The sequence below is a fragment of the Passer montanus genome, unplaced genomic scaffold (genome assembly GCF_014805655.1).
Source record: "Passer montanus isolate IOZ18808 unplaced genomic scaffold, ASM1480565v1 scaffold25, whole genome shotgun sequence".
Classification (NCBI taxonomy): domain Eukaryota; kingdom Metazoa; phylum Chordata; class Aves; order Passeriformes; family Passeridae; genus Passer; species Passer montanus.
In genome coordinates this window covers 6873644-6896245 of record NW_024367149.1, presented here as the reverse complement: position 1 = coordinate 6896245, position 22602 = coordinate 6873644, and the positions used below count along the sequence as shown (strand labels likewise).

General features: G+C 40.5%; 1 protein-coding gene across 5 annotated transcripts in view; it reads left to right on the top strand.

Annotated features, from left to right (window-relative positions):
* Positions 1 to 22602, top strand: part of EPS15 (epidermal growth factor receptor pathway substrate 15) — a 68076-nt gene that overhangs the window by 12502 nt on the left and 32972 nt on the right. For 4 of the 5 annotated variants that reach the window (XM_039711416.1, XM_039711418.1, XM_039711415.1 and 1 more), the window contains exons 4-10: positions 15440 to 15481; positions 19282 to 19371; positions 19691 to 19738; positions 20746 to 20841; positions 21232 to 21297; positions 21726 to 21851; positions 22286 to 22345. In XM_039711416.1, the coding sequence (XP_039567350.1) occupies positions 15440 to 15481; positions 19282 to 19371; positions 19691 to 19738; positions 20746 to 20841; positions 21232 to 21297; positions 21726 to 21851; positions 22286 to 22345 (528 nt within the window). Of the gene's footprint in view, positions 1 to 8235; positions 8549 to 15439; positions 15482 to 19281; positions 19372 to 19690; positions 19739 to 20745; positions 20842 to 21231; positions 21298 to 21725; positions 21852 to 22285; positions 22346 to 22602 lie in introns of those variants that run through there. The other variant, XM_039711419.1, reaches the window with a different exon arrangement.

Genomic DNA, 22602 nt, shown 5'->3' with positions numbered 1-22602 from the left:
GTCTTCTGTTCCATTCTTTTAATTAGTAACTATATACCTTTATTTATAAATACAACAGTACAGGTTTTCCTCACCTTGATCTCTACAAGGTACCTGCATGGTTTGTATTTTTGGGATGGCAGTTGTGCCATCTAGCACAACATGGATCTGTTCTGCAGTCCTCTGTAGGAGACCTGCAGCTAATTTTTAGCCTGGGATTTATTCCTACTTAGAAGAATTATAGAGTTGAGCTAAATTAAGCAACTCATCTATATATTCATTTTACAGTTAACTAAATAGCTCTGCTGATGATTTTGGAGTGGTTTTTTTCTCATGCTCATCTGTATATATATGTAATTTACCATCATTAATCATGGAGATTCTTACAGGAAGAGTACATCTTCTGTTTCTGCAAAACTCCTCCATCTATCTGACCTTACCTGCCTTATTTGGCTTCTGCCTCTGTTTTATACATAAAACCTTGATATTTTCTCCTTTGGACCTCAGTGTTCTTTGTGTCAGTTTTATACCTGATATATCTTTGTCTTGTGAGCACCTTGGGGAGGGGGGTTCCTTCTAGAGAAGGTCAAATTTGTTTGTCATGGAACTGATTCAACAAATTAAATTGATATGGGGATCTGAAAAATCTTGGTGGTTTAATGTTTGTGCATCATCGTCAATAATTTTGGTAATCTGATGTAGGTATTTATAGATAACATTCTTCAATTGCTTCTCATATTTTGTGAATCTCATTTAAATTAATATTACCAGTAACAGTGGGAGCCGACAGAATCTTTCAGATTCTGCAGTGCATTTTTAAAGCCAGAATATATTTAAATAAAATTTTATTTGTAAAGAGAGGAAGCTTGATTGAAAAACAGTTATGAAGTACTGAATCCATGATGTATTTTTCAAAGTCACAGTGATGATTACACTGGAATTTAAATTCCAGTGTAATCATCACTGCTTTAAATGCTACTAAAAGTCATTTAAAGAAACAGGGGTTTTTTTATGAATGGTCACCAGACTCTCACTTTGTAGTTTTTGCTTAGCTGTATCTGTTTGTAGCTGTATTAGCTTCACCTGTTCAACAGGTGAGATATCTTTTATTACAGATAACACGAGAGGAACATAAAGTGGCACGGAGGAAAGCAAGTCCTTGTCCTTGATGGAGTTCAAAGTCCATTAATGCCCTTTTGCATCTGATCAGTCACATGCACACTTTAACAATTCCATTGAGACTGAACCAGTTCTGCTTTACTTCTGCAACTTAATCTTCAAAAAACCCAAACAAAATCAACCAACCAAACAAACCAGTAAACAAATCAGTCCTTAAGCAAATAACTTGGTCATATTTAAGGATATTTCATATTTTAATTGCATTGTGTGTACAATCAAATGAGAACATATTTTGAATTGTGAACTATTTACTGATCTTGTACTTTACAGCAATAGAGAATGCTCAGTCTTTAATACTTAGCAATGATATTTATTGTGTTTAAAACATTTTTCATAAAGACAAATATTTCTGGTACTATCTCATCAGTCAAGTTACACTGTATTATTGATAATACCAACCTGATGTAGAAGAATGAAAAAATATAATTACAGTTATTCAGGAGTTCAAAAAACAAAGAGAGGTTTTAAGAGAACATTCCTTAGTTTTATGTGTTGACACCAGTGGGATTATATGTGTTGCACTTAAAGGAACATTTTCCCTGCTGATGTTGTGCAATAGTTGGCCGAGTAACAGAACAGATTCCACTCCCTGCTACAGGGCTGTAAATAAAAAAATCCCACATGGCGGTTTCTCTTTTATGGACATACAGCAGGATTGTGCTTTTGAGAAGGGGAAGTGCAGCTGAAAGAGCATCTGTGGAAATTCCTTCTGCCTGCAGAAAGAGCACTGCAATTTGGTGTTTGATAGCTTTCACAGAGTGCAACCTGCAGGCTCCTTTACAGCTCTCGGCAATGACACAGATGTAGGAAAGTAATGCTTTGCTCTTGCTTCTCACTGCATTTGTCAATAATTTGTGAGCTTTTCCACAGCAGCAAAACCACCATTTTAAATGTCACTTGATCAAGGTTAACTAAAACGGTCGAATCATCTCTGTCCTTGTCTGAAGGCTAAATCATTAACACCTTTTCAAATATGATTGATTTTCCACTATTGTTGAGCCTTGTGACTCTTCTCACTGAACCTCTGGCACTCAGAACCTTAACCCAGCTGAGATCTCTGTTCTGTCACTGCAGCTCCCATACATGAGAAACCTCATTGCTGAAAGCAAGCGCAACATGATTTACACTTAGGAGAAGTTTTAACTACTAGTGTAAAATTAAATATAGATATTGTGTTGTCCTGAGTATGGATGGATTTTAAAATATTATTTAAATGTTGGTACTTTAACCCAAGACGGGGTTGCTGTAGTAGGTTATTGTCATTTGTGAAAGTAATTTTTTGTCTTATGACCAATGTTACTGCATTGGTGTTACTTTGTTCTAATACTTTCTGAAACATGTTGACATTGTTATGTTGTAATTAAGACCAGATGAAAATGAAAGAAAGTGGAGAAGGTAAAAATAGATAAGATGAAACTAATTTCGAGGACAAGTAAGGAAATCTCAAGAAGAAGCAGTTGCTAGTATCTAGAGTTACAGTAATGCCCTAAAAATGGTCTTTTACCATTAACAGTCATGAGTTTGTCTTAAAGACAAACCATTTAATGAGAAGAAAAAATACCAAATGCTCTTTTATCTAATTACTTTATGTGTCTTACAATTCTGACATTAATGAATAATCTTTGTGAAGGGCAAAGTGAACTAATTCTAGGTTAGGGGAAGGTTGGGAATTTAGTGTATAGATGATATTTTTTAATATTTTCTGTTTTCTTAAAACATAATAATCTTTTATTGTTTCAGAAAGGTGAGTAATGTGTTCCCTGGATTTGTGGTATAGACAACATGCCTAAGGAAACAGGAAACAGAAGAAACTGGTGGTAAAAGCTCTTCTGCCTGCTACTTTATAAACATATTAGTTTTCAATCCTCATTTTGGTTGAATATACACTACACACTACGATATCGATGTGTTTAATTTATAATGAAGACTGATGCTGTTTCAGCAGTGCTATTGCTTGTTCTATTTCAGAACATGTATTAAGCTGTTCAAGGAACAGCGAAATCTCCAACTGCTACATTAGCTGGACATGTCAAATTAATGCCTACTGAAGATTTTTCTGGGTTTCAGATATGGCCTTGAATGAAAAATGTCATTGTGCTGTCAGTCATCCAGCTAATTATCTAGAGGTCAAGCTGACCTCCTGTATATACATTTTCTCTTATTCTTTTAAAACATGGGGTGTAGCCCCATGAAACTAGCTAATATAAATTAGTTTGAGAAAACATGCTTCCAGTCTTAATGAAAAGATAAAATTGCGTATGTTTTAAAATAGCAGGGACCTGTACTGCTGCATTTCAGATTTGCCAACTCTTCCATCAAATATGATTAAAGAGATTCACTCAAGCCCTATTCAGGTTATTTTCAATTTTACCATTCTCTTAATAAGAATTCAAGATTGTTTTTTCTAATTACTACAGTTCAAAAACAATTTTAGCCTTTGGATTTCTGAATACTGGCAATAGAGATGACATCATTTTGCAAAACAAAGAGGTACAATGATTCTGTCCTGTACTCTGTTTCTGCCAGATGAAGGAAACAATCAATTCTTGATTTGATTATTCAAATACTTCTGAACATCTGAACAGAAAACACTTTAGAGATGAAGAACTATGCAGTTACCTTCATATCCTAATTTGTGTTTCTTTAAGACTGCCACAGTTTTGTATAAATTTTCACAACCCACTTTGAAATACTTACACAGCTGCTATAACTTTGAAAGTGTGCAAACCACCTTAAGAAGTCAAGGGCACAGCACAAGATGAATTAGCAGATGATTCCTATGCAGTTTTCATAATGATCAATGTACATGCTCTGGTAACTTGGCATCCTCCTAGAAGATACACTCTAGGACTCACAGATTACATGTTTTATGCAAAAGAAACCCAGAAATTAACAGATCTCTACAGAAGGTCTGTTGGAGTCTGGCTAGATGATTGTTCTCTTGTGGCCTTAAAACATAGCAGCCTATCTGTAACCCTTTGTCCAGAAAACTTGCAGCTGCATAAAATGTAAAGAGCACACAAAGCATATCCTGGGGTGGATTTCTAGATATAGGCATGCCTGCAGTCCTGACTTTCTAAACCAGCTTGTGTCTTGGAAAGTACTCTGAGACTTCTGATAAAAGGTCCCCTCAGTCCAAAGGTTGTCAAAGTTTCTGTGATGATCTTCCTTATTTCTCAGGAGGGATCTTTCAGTAACCTAATGTGGGAAATTCTGTTCTGTGTCAGCAGCATGGGTGTTGCTTGGCTCTCTGAAACATGCAATGTCTGTTTGCCTGTGGGCAGGTTCCCTTGCATTACAGTCTTTGATCATGTAGCAGGGATTCCTTTTTCAGGCCAGGATTTTGTGTATTGATGCATATGTTTCCTTTTGTTCTGTAAAACTCAAAGTGGTTTAATCCTTCTTTTAAATCCTCGGTTCTGTATACGCAATGCTGCAGCTCCTGCTCTGCTTTGTGCTGGAATTCCAGAGAGCTGGGTACCTCATTTCATGCTCAGGAATGCTGGAGGCAGGACTGACTCATTCCTCTCTCAGCCTCCGGAGTGCTCATGGGCTGTAGTAACACCTTTCCTAGAACGAGCAGAACAAGTCACACTAAATGCCTGTGTGCTGTTTTGGGCTGCCTGTGTGCTGATCCATAGGGTAACCAAAGCTCTAAGAAAGGAAGACATGGACACTTAAGATGTTATTTCTGGGGAGACCAGTGGATATGATTAAAATGTTACCAGCTTTACTAACAGTCATATTTGGAGATCTATAAAACAGAGGTTGTTAGTGTTTGACTCTGACTGGTGGAGAGCCTTTCTGTGCTATTTTGCATATTTTCAAATTCAGCTGTACCAGAACACGTCACTTTATGCTCTTACACAGTGTTTCACATGAGGATTTGCACCAAAATGGTTGTGCTGCTGTTGTGCTCACTGCACTGCTGCAAGGCCAATTTGGCTAGTTTTGAGTTGTTAGCAGTCCCTTGTTTGTCCAGTGTAGACATAACCTTGTGCATTGTACTTTTAAAGAAACAATAAAGAACACTGAGATCTGGTACCTATTTGTCAAAATGCCAGTACTTAGAATCGTAGAAAATCCTATTACACTTACAAATAAAAGCATGCTAATGCTATTTTCCATGTCCTTTGGGCATAAAGTGCACTGTAGTACAGGATCTTGCAACAAAAAAATCAACATATAGCAATTCTTACAGAGCTGATTACCAATAAACATTTCCTGCAGAAGAATTCATGTTGAATGCAAAAAGATATAAAATGAAACTGTTAAAGTTCTTGCAGTTCATTGATCTTTTGACTTTCTTATGTTCTTAACAAGCTTTCCTGAAAACCCAGCACAGAATCCCACCATTCCTTACACAATTCACAGAAGATATTGCAAAAGGTCAAGATCCATGGGGTCAGCAAAGGGAGAGACAGAAGAATGGGGTTTCTACTGAGGAGGAAATAAGAGGAGAGGTACATTGAGAAAAGCTCTCCGTTCCAGATTTCAGGAGCTCTTCCACCCTAGCCAAGCCCTGGTGAGCTGCTCATAGCTAAGCCAAGAAGGTCATTGGAGGGCATTGTTTTGCAAACCTGCCAACAGCTTTGAGTAAATCTTAGTAGCTGTGATTTTCTGTTGGCTGAAAGTAGGTATGAAGTCCAGTTTTGTGATCCTATGTCAGGTGATGACATCCCGATTCCAGCTGAGAAGCAGAGAGCTGTTTTTCTTCTGGGAGCTGTCATTCTAGATTTGTGGAAATCTGCAGTACAATCATTCACCATCAGCAGGCTGACAAGTGCTGTTGTGATTGTTATAGAGATGTCTGAGGCTCTGAGCTGGTTGAGCTCCAACTCAGGTGGTTGGAGGCATCCAGGACAATTTGTCTGTGAGATGCACAGAATGATCAACAACAGCAGAGATCTACCTGACCACACTAACTCAGTGTTGATTATATGAAGCACATTATTATTTTAATTTATAGAGGCCACAGTGGTTACCTTCAGTGATTCTTGTCCTCTGACTGTGGACACAGTGGTCATGCCTGATGACTGAGTGTGCCCAGCCAGGGTGAAGGTACATAACCACGTACCTGGCACTGCCTGCTTGTTCCTGAGCTGCAGGTGCAACTTGGAGTCTGCCACAGCAGCTTTGGACAACACTGTGGAAAGGCTCTCTGGATGCAGACTGCTGTGCACCTCACAGTCTGAGGGAGTAAAATGGGGGGTTTGTTGTGTTTATTTTGTAACACAAAGGTTCAGGAAGGTCAGGCCCTCAAGAGCAGACCGGCTGGAGCAGACCTGCCTACTGGACAAATGTTCTGTTCTGAGGGGACTTGGGGCTTTTAATTGTGCTCTGGGGTGACACAGCTCTGCTGGCTGACCTGCACAAGTCCCTTGACTCAACACCCTTATTCCAGAGCCTTGCTGCAGCTCGGGTCTCTTCCTGAACCTGGTGGGAAATACTTGATGCAACACCCAGGAGAGAAAGGGAACAGCAGCAAGAACACTGCTGAGCCTGATAGCCTGCCCACAAAATCCTGCTCACAGCAGCTCTCGGCATCAAGCCTCCAACTCCAGAGCCAGATCCCAGGTCCCTGTTTTGCATTTTCCTTCTCTTTGCAGCGAGAACACATCAGCCTGGGTGTAACCTCTCTCCTGAGAGGCCACCAGTCCCTGCCAAGCTGCAAGATTGAGAGATGAAGGCAACAACTGACAGCGCAAAGGGCACCCACACGAGCTCATGGCAGCTCAGGAACACAGGCTCTCCAAATGCCTACCAAGGGGCTCCCTCCAAAAAATGCTGCTCTCTCCAGGAGACAGAGCTGTAGCTTTACAATCTTCTGGTTTAATTTCCAGGTATTAATTATTCTGGGATAGAATTCCAATTTTAATCAAAGAAGAAAAAATCAAGCTAGAAATATAAAGTCTGTGCTGTTTTCTAGGGATTTTGCTTATGGGAGAAGTGTGAGGTGGAGTAGAGAAGTGACAGTGAGTATGTGAATGGTGTGAATATTTTTATATCTATTCTGTTTGCTTTTTATATTCTTCCCCTCCATATCTTCTTTTTCTTGCTGAAAAAATGGCTGAGAAACAGGTTGGTAAAGCAGAGCTTCTCTAAAACCCTTATTAAGGAATAGGTGGGAAGGAGGGATCCCACGTTCCAGGAGAGATGATGAGCACTAGCAGCTCAGGATGACTGCCAGCTGAGGAATGACAGGATGCAGAGGTGGGGCACGAGCACACAACTGAGCTGAGGAGGACAAGAACAATGCGGAGGGGTAGAGAATTATGAACAGATAAAGAAAACAAAGCGTGTAGGGAAAGCTTTCCAGTAATCAAGTATGACTTCAGCTAATTTCATTTTACTGGTCCAAATGCATATTTCAAATTTAAATGTGTGCCTAAACCACCTTGAGGTAAAGTATAAAAATAGGAACATTTTCTCTCAGCCCTCGGTGACTGATGTATGCTGAGGTATTGCAGAGCTCGGAGTAGGAGTGGAAATAAGCCAGTGGAGGAGGTGAGCAGGTACAGGAGGAGCAGGAGAATGAGTGGTGACACAAGTATTGTTTTCAGCCAGTCTGTACACAATTGTTTCCCATGGGTTTGGAGAATATGGTGCACTTTACCCCCCACTCCAGCTTGCTCCTTTGTATCTTATTGCCTGTGATGTCTCATAGTTTCTCCTGCCATAAGGGTTGCTCATCCCTTTCTTCTGGTTACCCGCCCCAGAAGGGCCACTGTTGCCCTGAGTACAAGCAGAGAGACAGAAGGATGTGTTACAACCATGAGTTGCCTGGACAGGCATCTGATTTCCTGTGAGTGGAGGGAAGCAGGAGGCCGAGCCCAGGGCTGCTCCTCCGGGCTGTGAGGATGCGTCGGGTCAGGACATCCTGCTGGGCTCACGCGCTGCTTCCTCTGGGCTTTGTGCCCAATTCTGTTGCAACTGAGCCCAGACCTGGATCATCTCCTGTTATGGGACTTCCCCCACCTGTGTCATGACTGGACTGGAGGACTGCAACCATTCACCATGCTGGAAGCATCTCCAGCAGAAGCGGGGCCAACAGGGAAGGTGAGGGAAAGGCCAGGAGCTGGCAGTGGGGGATGTCGGCCACCGTGTCAGGACAAGGACTCCGGCTCCGGGTTTTCGCTGCAGCTGCCTCGAGCGGGCTCCGGCTCCGGTGATCCGCGCCCGGTTTTGCGCGCGGCCGCGCTGCCGTGTGGCGGCAGGGGAGGCTCCGGCTCCGTCCGGCGGGCGGGCGCGGATCCGGTGCCGGGATTTGCCCGGGGCCGGCTGGGGAAGTTGCCGAAGTTGTGCGGCGAGTGGCGGGGCCCGGCGCGTCCTTCCTGCGGCCCGGCCGGGGGCATGGAACAGCATGGCCGCGCGCCTCTCCCTGGCACAGGTAAGGGGCTGCGCGCCCCGCCGCTTTGTGCGGACGCCGCCGCCCCGCAGCGCTGCCCCGCCGCTGTCAGGTGGCGGCGGGGCGGGGGTGTGTCCGTGCCTGCGGGAGGGAGAGCGGCAGCGAGGGGAGGCGGGCGGGCAGCCCCGCGCCCTGAGCCGCGGGTGCCGCGGGCGGGGAGCGGGTCCCGCCCGGCCGCAGGTGCCTCTGCCCGGGGCTGGGGAGACCCGGCCGGGGAGCGGCCCTGGGCGGGCGGGGCTGCGCCGGCGGCGGTCGCGGTCCGTCTTTTGTCTGTGTGGAACTCGGGGCGCCGGGCTGGAGCCCAGCGAGCCCCGTCCCGGGAGCGCCGAGGGCGGCGGACTCGGGGAGTGTTCGCGGAGGGGCTGAAAGGCGATAGCGCCGGGTTAAGGTGTCCGTGCCCGCTGCCAGCCCCGCGGGCACACCCGGCATCCAGGGCTTCTCCGGGGCACCGAGAGCATGGGCATGTGACCCTGGGAGGGACAGACGAATTCCTTGTTTCAACAGAAACCTGTCTCCGCAGATACTGCTTGCAGTATCATTTTACCTTGGTTTTGGTGGGCCCCGTGCTGTGGGGACACTGTTGTCACACAGTGCCCATACAGGTGCCTTATAGTGAAGAGCTGTGCAGGTGATGGCCCTAAAACTTGGAGACTCTGGCACAGTTTCCTGCTCACTTCACCTCAATCCTTGTTGCTCGCATTTTTTCCTGACAGTAATGGAATCACTTGACACAGGTTATTCTGTACCATTAGGATCATGTCTTATTCCCTAGAGCTGCGATGGCTAATGAACGGCACTTTTTGCTACTTCTTAATTTCGTTTAGCAGTGAGATGAAAAATTCCCATTCGTAACCTGACATAAGGCTGAGGTGGGCCTGTCGGTTCACCCTGGTGACTTGGGATGCTGCAGTCTCATAGCCAGTTGTGACATTTACAGAAAGCAAGGCAGGTAAATGAGCTTAAGCACGTGGAAGTAAACTCAAAAAGCTGGCAGCAAGGCTGCACAAGTTTGCAGTTACTTGCTTTTGAGAATCAACCATTTCAAGGAAAGAAGGGGTAGTTCAGTGAAAAGGTGAGCAAATATGTGGAGAAAACAAATGTGTCTTTAAGAGTCTAGAGTTATGAAGTGTAGTACTTTCTGTGAAAGCTTGCTTTATGTTAATATGGCTAAGTTAGCATTGCCTGAGTCTCTTAACAGTCTTCAAGTAAATGAAAAAGCTTTAAACATCTGCTTACTGAAGGGAAACAAGTTTTTCCACAGAGCTTCTCTGTCTCCTGATTTGGGGAGAGCAGTGGGGTGTCAGCTCTGGTGTGTTCTACAGCAAGACATTATTGCTTACAGGCTGTGTAATCCTTTCATTGTAGAATTTCTTTACTTTTTTGGTCACATGGATGGGGGACTAAATACAAATGTGATAATGTTGACAGAAGCAGAAAAATTGCCAGTATCCTTAAAACCATTGTGGCTGCAGCTTACAACAGTGGTTAAACTGAGGGAGATATTTCTGTATGTTGACTATTTGTGCGGGTATTTCTTTTTTTGGCTTGTTTGTTTTTTCTTCTTGTGTTGCATAAGAATCATCTTAGGAAGTCAAGCAAGCCTGAAGATAATCCTTTTCAATGTAGGTTCTAACATGTGGAATTTTTGGGTTATAAAAAGTCCTCACAAGTGTTGAAGTGTTCAGAATCTGTTGAAGAGCATGAGGAAGTGGAAATGAGGGCGTGGGGGTGGGGAGTTCCATGGTGGCTGCACCGAGATCAGTTACGGAGAGCAGCGGTGAAGTTGTGCAGATCACTGCGATCTGCTGCAGGTCACAGCACAGAGAACAGAATGCAGAGAACATGAGGCACATGAACCTGCACTCAGACTCACTGCTGGGTCCGATTTTCTGTTCCCCTTCCTGTGTTTGGCCTGACACTACTTTAGCATGGCTGGGATGTTGGGTATTTCCAACTGAGATGAGGTATTTTCAGATGACTTTGCAGCTGCAATGTCTGAGAGGGCTGCACGTCCTTTATTTGAATATCAAAGCTGTAATTTCAGTAATTTGAAATTACTAATTGTATTCTCTTCATTGGTTAGTAAAAATACTTCAGGACTGTGTAGCTGTAGTGAAATTTATTGCACCAAGTATGCTTGAACAAGGGCTACAAACTGATTATCTCCCCATCCTCTCTCCCTTTAGTAGTAAATATCTGAAGTATTTTTTATCTCCCCATTTTGAACCCATTCTGGAACATCTTGTTGCCATTTGTGTTTGCTCAACGCATGACTGTGAATTTAATGTGGAACTTCTAAGGGAACTTCTACCACGGGAGTGTTTTGTTGTGGCTGCCTTTAGTTTGGAAACAAGCAAGCAACAGCAATGAGAAGGAACTGACCGATCTCACAGATTGTCATCTGTTGTTGGAAAAGTCAAATGAAGCTATAACCACTATAAGAGGTTGTATGTTTTGACCTTCCAAGGATGGTTGCTTATCAGACCAATTTCATATGGGGAATTTTGGAGAGGAAGAACAGAGAACTGAAGATGTTCAGGAAAAGGGATGTTGAGAGTGGGGCAGAGGTGTTTCTTGAAAGGTGGGTTAATATGGACATTCAATACCTTCTAGTTGCTCTTGAAAATTGAATTTGTGGCTTATTCTGGTAAACTGGCTCTGATTGAAGGGGAAGCTCACTGCTCAGGGAAGCACTGTAAAGAAGTACTCAGGAGGAAAAGGAAGATAACTTTGTGTTTGTCTTCCTGATGAAATGCTTTTTGTGAGAAATGTGGTAATTGTCTTGAAGCAGTTACAAGCTGCTTTGGTGAATGAGACAAAATCATGTAATATCAATTTGTATCCTCATTAGCTGCAAGTCTCATTTTAGACTTGAGCATTGTGTTGCAGAGTTGAGAATGCTGTGCTGTGTTGTTGAAGGGAAACATGGATTATTACACTGAGGCTCAGCTGGATGGATTCCTGTCTCGTGCACACATTCCCAGGATTAAGGTCTTGTTACTGGAATACACAGGATCCAAATACTTGCAGTATGAATGATACCCTCATACTAATGCACATATTATGTATAATCTAGAGCCAGAGATTTTGAGGTCTCTGGCAAACTTCTGGTGTTGTTGTTGTTTTGTTTTTTTTTTAAGGAATCAGCAAAATTGTTAAATAAAGATCAGAGTTTCTAATTTTTAGTGGAATGAGGAACCTGTTGTTCCTCTTTCTGTCCTGCAGATGAAGAAACCAGAGTATGCATGTGTATATTTTAACCTGCACATAGAGGGGACTGACTGCTCCTAAAGCAGATAGAAGCTAATTTTTTTGGTTAGTATTGCATGCACCATGTTAGAGAGAAGCTGCCTCTAAAAAGGCAGTGCAGCTACTCTTTCATTTTGCACAGGCTTTGTTCAGTACTGATTAGAAGATGGTGGAGATTTTCTGTAGCAATTTAAAAATTAAATGGAACCATTTCTAATTATGCAGTGACAGACATCTCTGCAGAGAGAAGACAGCAGTTCTTTTGCCTGCTTCAGCTGTTCAGTGGGAAAGAAAGTGCTCCATTTTTAAGTACTTGGTAATAATTTTATAGAAATTTGTAGTAAATATTTTCTTTACATTTGCTATTGCTGTAGGAGGTAATCCTGATTATATAATTCAAAGTGGTAGAAAGCTTTACCCTGAAACACTTCAGATATGACAATAAAGCAATAGAGGAAAAAGAGAGAAGTTGATTATTGTTTTGAAATGGCATTGTAAGGAAACCAGCTTGCCTTGAGCTTACCTGCTTTTTGGCTGGCTAACTACAGGAAGAACATTTAAGGTCAGATTGTGTCTTTTGGAAACTCTTAAAATGAGTCCTGGAGCTTTGTGTTGTGATAGAACATGGTATTTTGGATTTTAGTCAGGATAGAATAGCTTGTTTCTCCCCTGATAGCTCATTGGGGTTGGAAGGGGAACTTACTTTTGTTTTTCTCAATGGACAGCTTTTGTTTGTTTGTTTTTAGCCTTTTTGGAAGGAAGGTTGTGGCTGGATGGGGTGGACAGACTGGTAATAGTATCTTATTACACCTAAATGTGAATGTGCCAGAGGCATGAAAACATGGGGATTGGTTGACAACAGAAGATGAAAAAGATGGATGTCCCTGAAGGTGTTTTTTATTTCCTAGGTTATCATTCTAAAGTTCATAGGTTTATATCAAAGGTTGTAATTACTACGACACACATTACCCTTATGAAGTGATCACCTTTGACATGGAGCCATAATAATGTCTGTCTATTTTTATACACTGTGGAATCTGACCTTTTCTCCCTCCCATATTTTGCATTTAAAACAAGCTGAATTTATTCTGCAAATGGTTGTTACAAATCCCATAAAAAGAATTTTGCCAGGTAAATTCTAAGGCAGCACTTGGAAAGGTGTTGAACTGTATTTTTTTTTCTTATCCCAGAAGAATATCCTAGATTATATTTGCATTTGTTGGTTTAATGTGGGGTAAACTTTGAAGGAAAACCAAGTCTTTTACTAGTAAATAGTCTGAGAAATTTTCTACTACTGTTTTTCTATTCACAGGAAATTCCAGTTACTGCAGTCATACTGATGTTAAAATGAGTATTGGAAGCACTAATGAAGTAAAGAATTATTGGCTCATACTCTTACGTACTGAATGAAAAGATTATTTGCACTTAGTGTTTCCATTTCAGGACTTGAACATGTTTCCTGTCCAGGAGTGACAGTGATCAGTTTGGCTGTAGTAAGGAGACACTTGGCTGAACAAAGGGTGACATTGGGCAAGAGGGATGATGATGCACAGGAACCGATGGTTCCAGCAGATGCTCTGCCCAGCTCCATTCTTCTTCTCTGCTCACAGCTTTGGTTCTGTCCTCTGCCTAGACTTTTACATTCTCATGAAGTAACACTTAGTAAGTCAAATACTTGAGTATTTGGGAGATCTACCCCTGTAGGTTGCTGTGCAAAGTGTGTCTGAGTGGGTAAATAAAGCATGTGAGGTTTAGGTAAGAAAATACAGCGTGCTGTGGAGTGCTGGAAAATGATTGCTGGAAGTTGTTTGTTGTATTGGTTTTGTGGCAGTCTGAGGGCTGGCAAAACTTGAATATATTGTGTCAGGCTATTTTAAGGGATGTGTAACTGCATGCTTAGTTGATGGCTGAAATAATAAAAGTCTTTGGGTACCAGAGCAAAGTCAGAGCAAGGTTAAGCTATAAAAATGGAGGTATTGCAGTGAATACCAATGATGGTTTCCCAGCATATGTAATTTTTCATGTCTGGCTGTGGGAGAGGTATTTCCCACCCACTGCCCAGCTATCAAATAAAACCTTACCAGCTATGTGTTCCTGTTGTTGCCCTCTCACCCCAAACACCAAAAAACCCAAAACAAACAGCAACAACAAAACCCACAAAAAACCACCAAACGCAAACCAAAAAACCAGCTAGAAAAGCTGAGTCTCTGGGGCAGTTTATTTGCTGAACAAGCTCTGAATGGAAGCTCTCCTGTTATTTCTAGCTGTACTCAATAATTTGTCTTTTAGGATGTTCTGGTGATGCTGCTCACTTTCTGTAATTGCACAAGATCACACTAAATTAATTTCCACCAAACATCTTCTCTTAGTGTAGTTTTCTTATAATCTGCACCTATGAACATGGAATACTCAACCAAAAGAGCAGCTGTTGCTGTAGGAAAATGGATGTTATTTAATTGTCAACCATTTACACAATCTGTAGTAAAGGTTTTTACAAAGATGTGATTGACAACATCCATGATGCTGTTGGTTTCCATATTTCCATTTGCACATCTAAATTTTAAATCCAGGGAAGCTACTTTGTTGGATTCTGTTTGTACAAAGGTCTGCAAATCCGGGGGTTTGACATTATATTTTTCTTAAGGGGGAGAACTCTGCTTTTGGATGATATTTGAAGTTAAGTGCTCTGGGCTTTTTTAGTAAGTATTGTGTAATTAGCTTGTATATGCTCAATTGTTCCCACAGGGTTTGTGAGGGCAACACACTCTGAATTGTAGGGTTAACCTCTGCATAAATGCCTTTGGTTTAGGCAGCACGCACTTAATGAAAACAGGATCTGATTTTGTCCCTGTTTTTATATTGGGGAAGAGAGGTAACCCTAACACTTCACTTTTTTGACAGTCTGTTGGGCAAGGATATTTAGTGGAGGCCAAGAGATTAGGTCTTAGATTTTTTTTTCTGAGTTTCTAAGAATAATTTAAAAATAAAGACAGAACCTTTTCCAAAGAAGCTGTTTTATCCTTGTCCACTTATCTTTAGGTGAGCCCTGAATGTCTGGTAGAGGGCAGTGGAATGAAGGCAGAAATTATCCCCAACAAGGGTTCAAGTTACAGAACCCAAAGTTAGAATATTATTCTATTTTAATGTGGTACTGTTGCTGTGGGTTTAGTTTTGAATGCAGGGATTAATTTGGGTAACTGAAAATTTTACAGACTGGTTGCATATGACACCAAATTCTAAAGAATGATGCAGAGGACAGTGAAATAAAATTATATTGCTTTGTGCTGTAATATTAGAGAGCACTTCCTAGGCTGGGTCGTTTCAGGTTTCTGCTTTTGCCCCTAGGCAATGTTGCCTCAGAGTTCCTGTTTCACACAGCCTCACCTGTGACCTGGCTGAGGGAAATCTGAGCTGGGGTGGTGTCAGTGACTGCAAAACAAGAAGTCAGTCTTCTAAAAGTTACAGCGTGAAGAGCTGTCCTAGTTCCTCATCATTGTATGGAATAAATCGTTAATGCTTCTTAGAAGACCAGTGGAGTGTGTTTTATATCTTTATTTGTCCAGGGAGAGGGAAATTGAAATATGGATCTCCAGGGCTCATTTTCTCTCTGTGTCTCTTTTACAGCTGTCGAGTGCAAATCCTGTGTATGAGAAATTCTATCGACAGGTATGTATATTCTGAAAGAACAAGACCTCATTTGGATTTTAAAGAATTGATACTCTTGCTATGGACTCACTCTGATCAACAGTGTGTAAACAATTAAAGTTCAAGAAAAATTATCGTGCTTTAAAATTTTTATTATTTATTTTTATAGTAACTAACACATAGGTCTGAGCTCTATCAGTATAAATTTAATATTGATTGTAAGATGACCCTTATTTTCTAGGGAACTACCAGGTGTGTATGACATGCATCACTTGAGTTTTCTAGGTGAGGTCTTGGGATGGAGTAAATTCTTTAAAAATGATGTATTGATATGTTCTTGGTTACTTTTTACGAGTGAAGTTTAATTTCTTGCGTTTGTAGCTCAGTTAGCATCATGTAAAATTTGATTCTCAGTCAGAATATCCCCAGAGTTAATCACAGGATGTTGTAAGGAGAGAAATTTTGATAAAAGGCCACTGAATGCAAAAAGAATGCCTGTAGTTCTTGCAGCTTCACTCAACAAATGCAAATCTTTTGACTTCATGATGCAAAAATAAAAAATACATATAAGTAAAATATAAGAATATAAATTTTATTTATCACTTATCTTCTATATTTTGACACCAAGATGTCTTGGTTCCTATAAATACAACTTCTTTTAAAAATAGCTGTTTCACCTATTCCGTAATAACAGTATTTTCTGTCGTGTGCATAATGTACAAATGTATTGTAAAAACTTTCAAGCAAGTTAAACTACTTGTCTGTATAAAACAATTAAAAATAATTTTGTTTTGTAATACACCTGATGAGTAATTGATGAACCCTGTGAAAAACAGTTTTTTTTTTCCTTTGTGCAACGGGTAATGTTCCTCTAAGACAGGTTATGGTGTATATGACCTCCTTATTTAAGAGTTTCTTTTGTGTGTCAACATCAGAATGTAAACTTATGTGCTGGGGAAGGGACCAGGCCATGATTTCTATCCATGCCCTATTTTTGGATTGTGCTAGACGATTAGTCCCATTATCAAATAAAAAAACCAGCAGTTCAAGTGTATCAGCTGTGATGCCTGAAGTCTGAGCTTGCCATTGTACTTCAATAAGGGATTTTCTCCACTGCAGGAGAGGAGCCGATTGGAAATTGCTAAAGAAGAAGAGAGGGTTTACCTTGATCAAAGTTCAGATGGCTCTGGGTGGCTGAAGGAGATAGTATCACCCTCAGAAAGTTTCCTTCAGATGGACAAATCCACTGTGTGCTTATCTCTAGGCATTGGATTAAAAGCCTTAGGAGAGTCCCTTGTAATGAAATATCATTATAAGAGCAAAAGAAAAGGCTGGGAACTGATTGTTCTGCACATTGTGGTTCCAGCTGAGTCCTGACTCTCACTGTCAGGTACCACCTTTGCCATCTGCCTGTCTCTTCTCCTGACTGCAATTGCTCAGCCACTGAAGTGTGGAGCACAAACTCTGATAAAGGAAATTAATTGAAGCACAAATGTGATACTGGTGGCTAAGTCAGTTCTTCCATGTGTTGGAATACATAGGCTAGTGAAACTAGAGCACTGTTTGTTGTCCAGTGGTTTCAGTAGTGTAACAGGAACAGGGATTCCTTAAACATGATGTTACTGTTAGTGAAGTGGTGCCAGTGGATTTGTTTTCCAGAGGGTTATTTTTCTGACTTGCTCAGATGAACTCTTTGCTGCAAGGATTTTTCCTAAAGAGGAGCTTTCAAACGTGTCTGAAGACTTTCAGTTCCACTAGGGAACTTTTCCCTTCCATTCCTCAGATAAGGAGATGTCAGATTTCAGAACAGAAATTCAGAGAGACATTTCCCACTTTGTCTTATGGTGCTGGTGGAGTGTGCTTTTATATGAATAAATTCATCACCTGGAACAGCTCTGATGCTGAGTACACTTCCAATTCTATCTCAAACTTAAAGGAATTCATCTGGCAAAAGGTGTGTTGTGAAATGGGTGTAAATCCTGCCCTTTGTACTTAGAATGAGATTGGAACCTCAACCTTTCAGTAGGCACTCTTTTCTTTCAAATAAATATTTTTCTGTTTAACCTTTTGTAGACTGACTCAAAGCAGGGTGAGGTTAAAGGATAAACTTAAATACCTGTCATAAAGCACTAGGAAATTACTTAATCACATGTTGCAGTGCAGCAGGGGAGCAGTGCTGAATTCTTGATGAGTCCTGAACTGAAGCACTTCTCACTGTAACCTTCTGCCCTAATCACATCAGATAGATGTCTGTAACTTTTGGTAATTCCTGGTCCTGCAGGAGACAGGCTGTAACAAGGGGTTATTGGCTGATGCAGCTGTGGAAACTGCTTCTTACACATCAGGGGAAAAGCTCTGCCAAGCTGGTGTATAACTGACAAACACCAGCAATCATCCCAGTGCAACAACCAAACATAAGTAACCCTACTTCAGCATTCAAGACTCAGTAATTTTTAGCAAAATTGAAACCGGCCCTTTAAAAAATAGTTACTAAGGTTTTGATAATTAATTGTACAAAAAGAAACTAGTATCAGTATTGGGTTAAATAAGAATCCTGCTTAAATCCCTTAAAGTCACCTTCCTCTGGCTTGGGGAACTAAAAAGTAAGCACAGCTGATACTGTGGTGTTCTTTGGCTTGCTTGGAGGAGGAGTGCTAGGCTGGAGGTTTTCTGGGTGGATGCCAAGATTGTTGTGTTACATGCAAGGTCGAATCCACAATTTAAAATTTGATGCTCTGTCTTGGCAGCTTTGTGCCTATAGATGAGCAACTCTCCCAAAACTCAATTAGCCCAACTGCTGGACTGTAGTGTTTCAGCCTTACTGCTCTGACCAGGGCATCCTCAGTTACAGGAAAAGCCCTCTCCTAATTAAAATCATACTGCTTATGTTAAAAACAATAGTTGTTTTCACTTTCATATTAAATTACAATTTAGGGATTTCAGAGTGTTTTGTTCCCTTTCAGAAGTATGTACAGACACCTGCTGCAGCATTCCTTCCAAATGATAAATTCCCCACAGTCTTTCAGGAGCCAGCTCTAATCCCATCCTGGGAAGCTTTGAGCACCTTGTGTGTGCTGCAGCTGTGAACTTGGGCACTTGGTCTTGTGTTCCAAACACAATATTGAATATGGCCTTTGTTTAATCACCAAGCTGTGAGACTGGAAATGGTGCAGTTGTCATCATCACCCTACCTGTGGGGTGTAGTAAGGCTGACAGTCTGAATTGACTGAAGATGGCTTCAGTTCTATTTTCCGTACTGTGCCCTTTTTAAGAATCCTTTTCTTTAGGCTCTCGAGGACTGTCACCTTTTCCTCTGTTTCCCTTGCCCTTACCATCACCATGCAGGTGATGTAAGTTTTCCTTTTTCTTTTCCCACTTGAAATTTCCTCTTAAGAGCTTGAATAATGATCTCTCTATTGATCCAGGGAGAAATGCGTGCTGCTTGGTATTCTGCCAATATCACCAACTTCTTCACTGTGTAAATAAATTTCACTTTAGGGAGTATTTCCTTCTGCTGTGGTGGTAAAGGTGTCTTCAAAGCAGAGCTTTCTTTTTCAAACCCTAACAGTAACGAATGCAGAGCTGGACAATGAAATGTAATCAAACCCTGGAATTCTCTGTTCTTAAAAATTACATGCTTTGATGGCATCAAGAAGAAAAGCCTGTGATTAAGAGGGGCTAATGAGATAGGTTCAAAAGATTGTCCTCAAAGTGACTGTTAACTTGAGCATTCCTCTTCAGTAGCTTTTTGAGAGCCTGTGTAAAGAGATGGCATCAATTCAAAAGTCAGTTCGTCATGTGAGGATTTTTTTCTCCCCCAGGTTGATTCTGCTAATGCTGGAAGAGTATTAGCTTCTGATGCAGCTGTTTTCTTGAAAAAGTCTGGATTGACAGATTTGGTACTTGGAAAGGTATTTAATGGCAATTCTTTAATTTATTTAATTATCCTGTCTTCTTGCTTCAGATAGTATCCTGTTTTAATTAAAATACTTACTAGTACTACAGGATACATGATCTTCCCTAATGTGTTTTCAGTTGCTCTATCCAATAGTTCCAATAGTTTCTATCCAGTCATGGGAATTATTGCAATATTTAAATTTGTCATCACAATTAAGTGCTATCATGAAAGTTAAGACTTGAACTTTCCTCCAAGAGTCCATTATAAACGGAGGGAGGACTTGCCAGCTTCCTCTGAAATACTGTGAACCCTTCATTATTTTTATGTTTCAGATTTGGGACCTAGCTGATACTGATGGCAAAGGTATCCTGAACAAACAGGTATGATTTATTTATGTGGTATATGACTCTAACTATTACCCAGCCTTGAAACAAGATGAAAGTTGGAAATTCTTGGTTCAGGAAAGCAGTTTTTCTAACAGATTTTTCCTAATTTTGACTGGCTATGTAATTCACGTTTGAGTGGAAACTACAATAAATTAAACAGCCTTCAGCTGCCTCATCAGCTTTTCTCCAGGTTGCAAAATGGGCTGATGTGTAGCTGTGCAGTTTTCTCAGAAGTAATTTAAGGTTTCATGTACTGCATTTACGAAGAAGGTGACTTTTTCCTCATAATCTTGTAGGAAACAATGCAGAAATTAAAATTCTTGTAAAATCTTCAAAATTATTATTACTTTAAGTTTGGTGGACTTGACATTGGTACATTCTGTTTGGAGCTGTCCTTCCCAAGCTGTGGCAATGAGCAGTGTGGGGACAAAATTTACATCTCAGTGGTACTGCCAGAAGTTGTAATGTGTGTTGTTTGATTTGAAATATAAATAACAGTCTGTGGAAAGGGAACGACTTCTTCCCATGGTAGGAAGAGGAGGAGGTTGTAACTGTCTACCAAACAGTTTTGGGTTTTTTTGGGGCTTCTTTTGGTTCATTTTTCTGTTTTTTTCTGCTCCATTAACCATCTGTGGGATCAGCTCACTTCCTCCAAGATAAACAGCTGCAATTACACTTCAAATTTTCACTGTTCTGTTATAGAAGAACTGAGTGCTGAGAACTGACTGTACTGGCCAGGAAGTTACTAAATTCTTGTAAAATTAATTGCAAACTTTGTCCTACTGGGGGAATCCAGCGCTTGCTGACTGCTGCCTTCTGTCACTTTCTGACTCCCTTTGAAGCCACGTGCAACTTTTCATATATATAATAGTACTAGAATAGCTCTTAATTCTTCTGAAATTTTACTATCTTCTAAAATTATATTTTTATATATAATATATATTTTCATATCTATTTTCATTTTATAAACCCTTCAAAATTTCTTTTTTTTCCCCCTGTAGGAGTTTTTTGTGGCTCTGCGACTTGTAGCCTGTGCACAGAATGGATTGGATGTTTCCCTGAGTAGTCTTAACTTGCCTGTTCCTCCACCAAGATTTGTAAGATTTCATTTTTAATTGAACATAGTATTAAGAGCTGCTTTTAAGTGAAAAATTAGGAAGGTTTGGTGTAAATACCAAACACTTCAGAGGGTGATGTTGTAGGGCAATGGGGCCCTACAACAGGGAAAAAATTAAGCAACGTGGAATAAGCTGCTACATGTTCTAGTGGGAATTTGAATATGAAATTGTGTCTAATTTGAAGATATGTAGTATTTGTTCTATTAGGAATAAACATTTTAAATTTTTTTCTCTAAATTTTGGTATGAATGACTAAAATGCAGTTCTGGCTTTGAGAAGCAGTTTCTGAAGTAAGGGGGTGGTTTTGCAAAGTCAGAATCATGTCTCTTTTAATGTGTCTGGTGGTTTTTTTGCCTTGTTTTTCCTTAGACTGATACTAGTAGTCCTTTGCTACTCAGTGGAACAGCATCAAGTGATCTACCATGGGCTGTAAAGGTAAACTGAATGTTAGTTGTTACCTAGAATTGTTATCTGGTTTGCAGGAAAACCTGTCTTTCTTAGAAAAATCTAATGCTACATTTCTAAAGTATGATAGTTGCCATTCCTGTCAAATTTGTAATTGGGCTAATAGACCTAATTTAATAAGAACACTTGACTCTTGGGAAATCTCTTCATGTTTAGAAATTTAAAATAAAGAAAAAAATGTTCTTACATGAAGCCATGAAAATAATTGAAGAAGAAATCTCACAGGGCTTTGATGAGTCTCTGACTTAAAAATAGTATCTTTTTGATGTTTTCTTATAGGCATCAGGAATTGCAATGTGTCTTTATTAAAAAAAGTTAGCACTTTTGAAAGAACTTCTGCTTCTTAGGCTATGAATGTGACTGTTTGCATAAGTAATATTTTTCTTCTGCCCCTGCAGCTGGAAGACAAGGTCAAGTATGATTCCATTTTTGACAGCCTAAATCCAGTGAATGGACTGTTGTCAGGGGATAAGGTGAAACCTGTGCTCCTCAACTCAAAACTGCCAGTGGATATCTTAGGACGAGTAAGAATATCTTTCTTCTTAATTGTTAGTTCACAAGTAATACCCATGCTGCACTCAGAAATGCCTGTTTTACAAATTGGAGATTTGTAGTAATGAGCTTAACTTTTGAATTAGATTTTGTGGAGAGCGGCTTTTGAATAGAAAAATAAAATTTCTTTTGCTATTTGGGTAGATCACCTCCAGCTGCAGTTTATCAGTTATGTGTATTCTTTAACATTTGGGTCAGGGCAGGGTGCCTCTGTCTCCAGCTTAAGAAGCTCTCTGCTTTTGTGTGGTTTATGTGAATTTACATTGCTCACTGCAAACTAATGTTGTTAATAGAACTTGAGATATGGTGGGGGGAGGCTGTTCTCATATTTGTTTTTTATGAGGTTTTAAGTAGGAAACTGCTGCAGCTTAGTCAAAGATCCCTATATTCTGCTTTTTATTGGTAGGTGTGGGAATTGAGTGATATTGACCGTGATGGAATGTTGGATCGAGATGAGTTTGCAGTTGTAAGTATCTTCTGCCTCTTGAGATTTTGAAAGCCTGGTGGCAGGGTTTAAAATAGATGCCTTAGTATTAATTTCTGACTGTATGCTTCATTTATTATCTTTATTCAGAGTCTTTAATCAAGTTTTAGTGCTGTTTAATGTTTCTGTCAGTTTGTTGAATGTGTCTCAGTACACAGCAGTAACTTTCTTTGTGGGTTAGATGAGCCATTAAAAACTTACACCTGAGATCTGCTGTCCCATGAGACATTTGAGTGTTT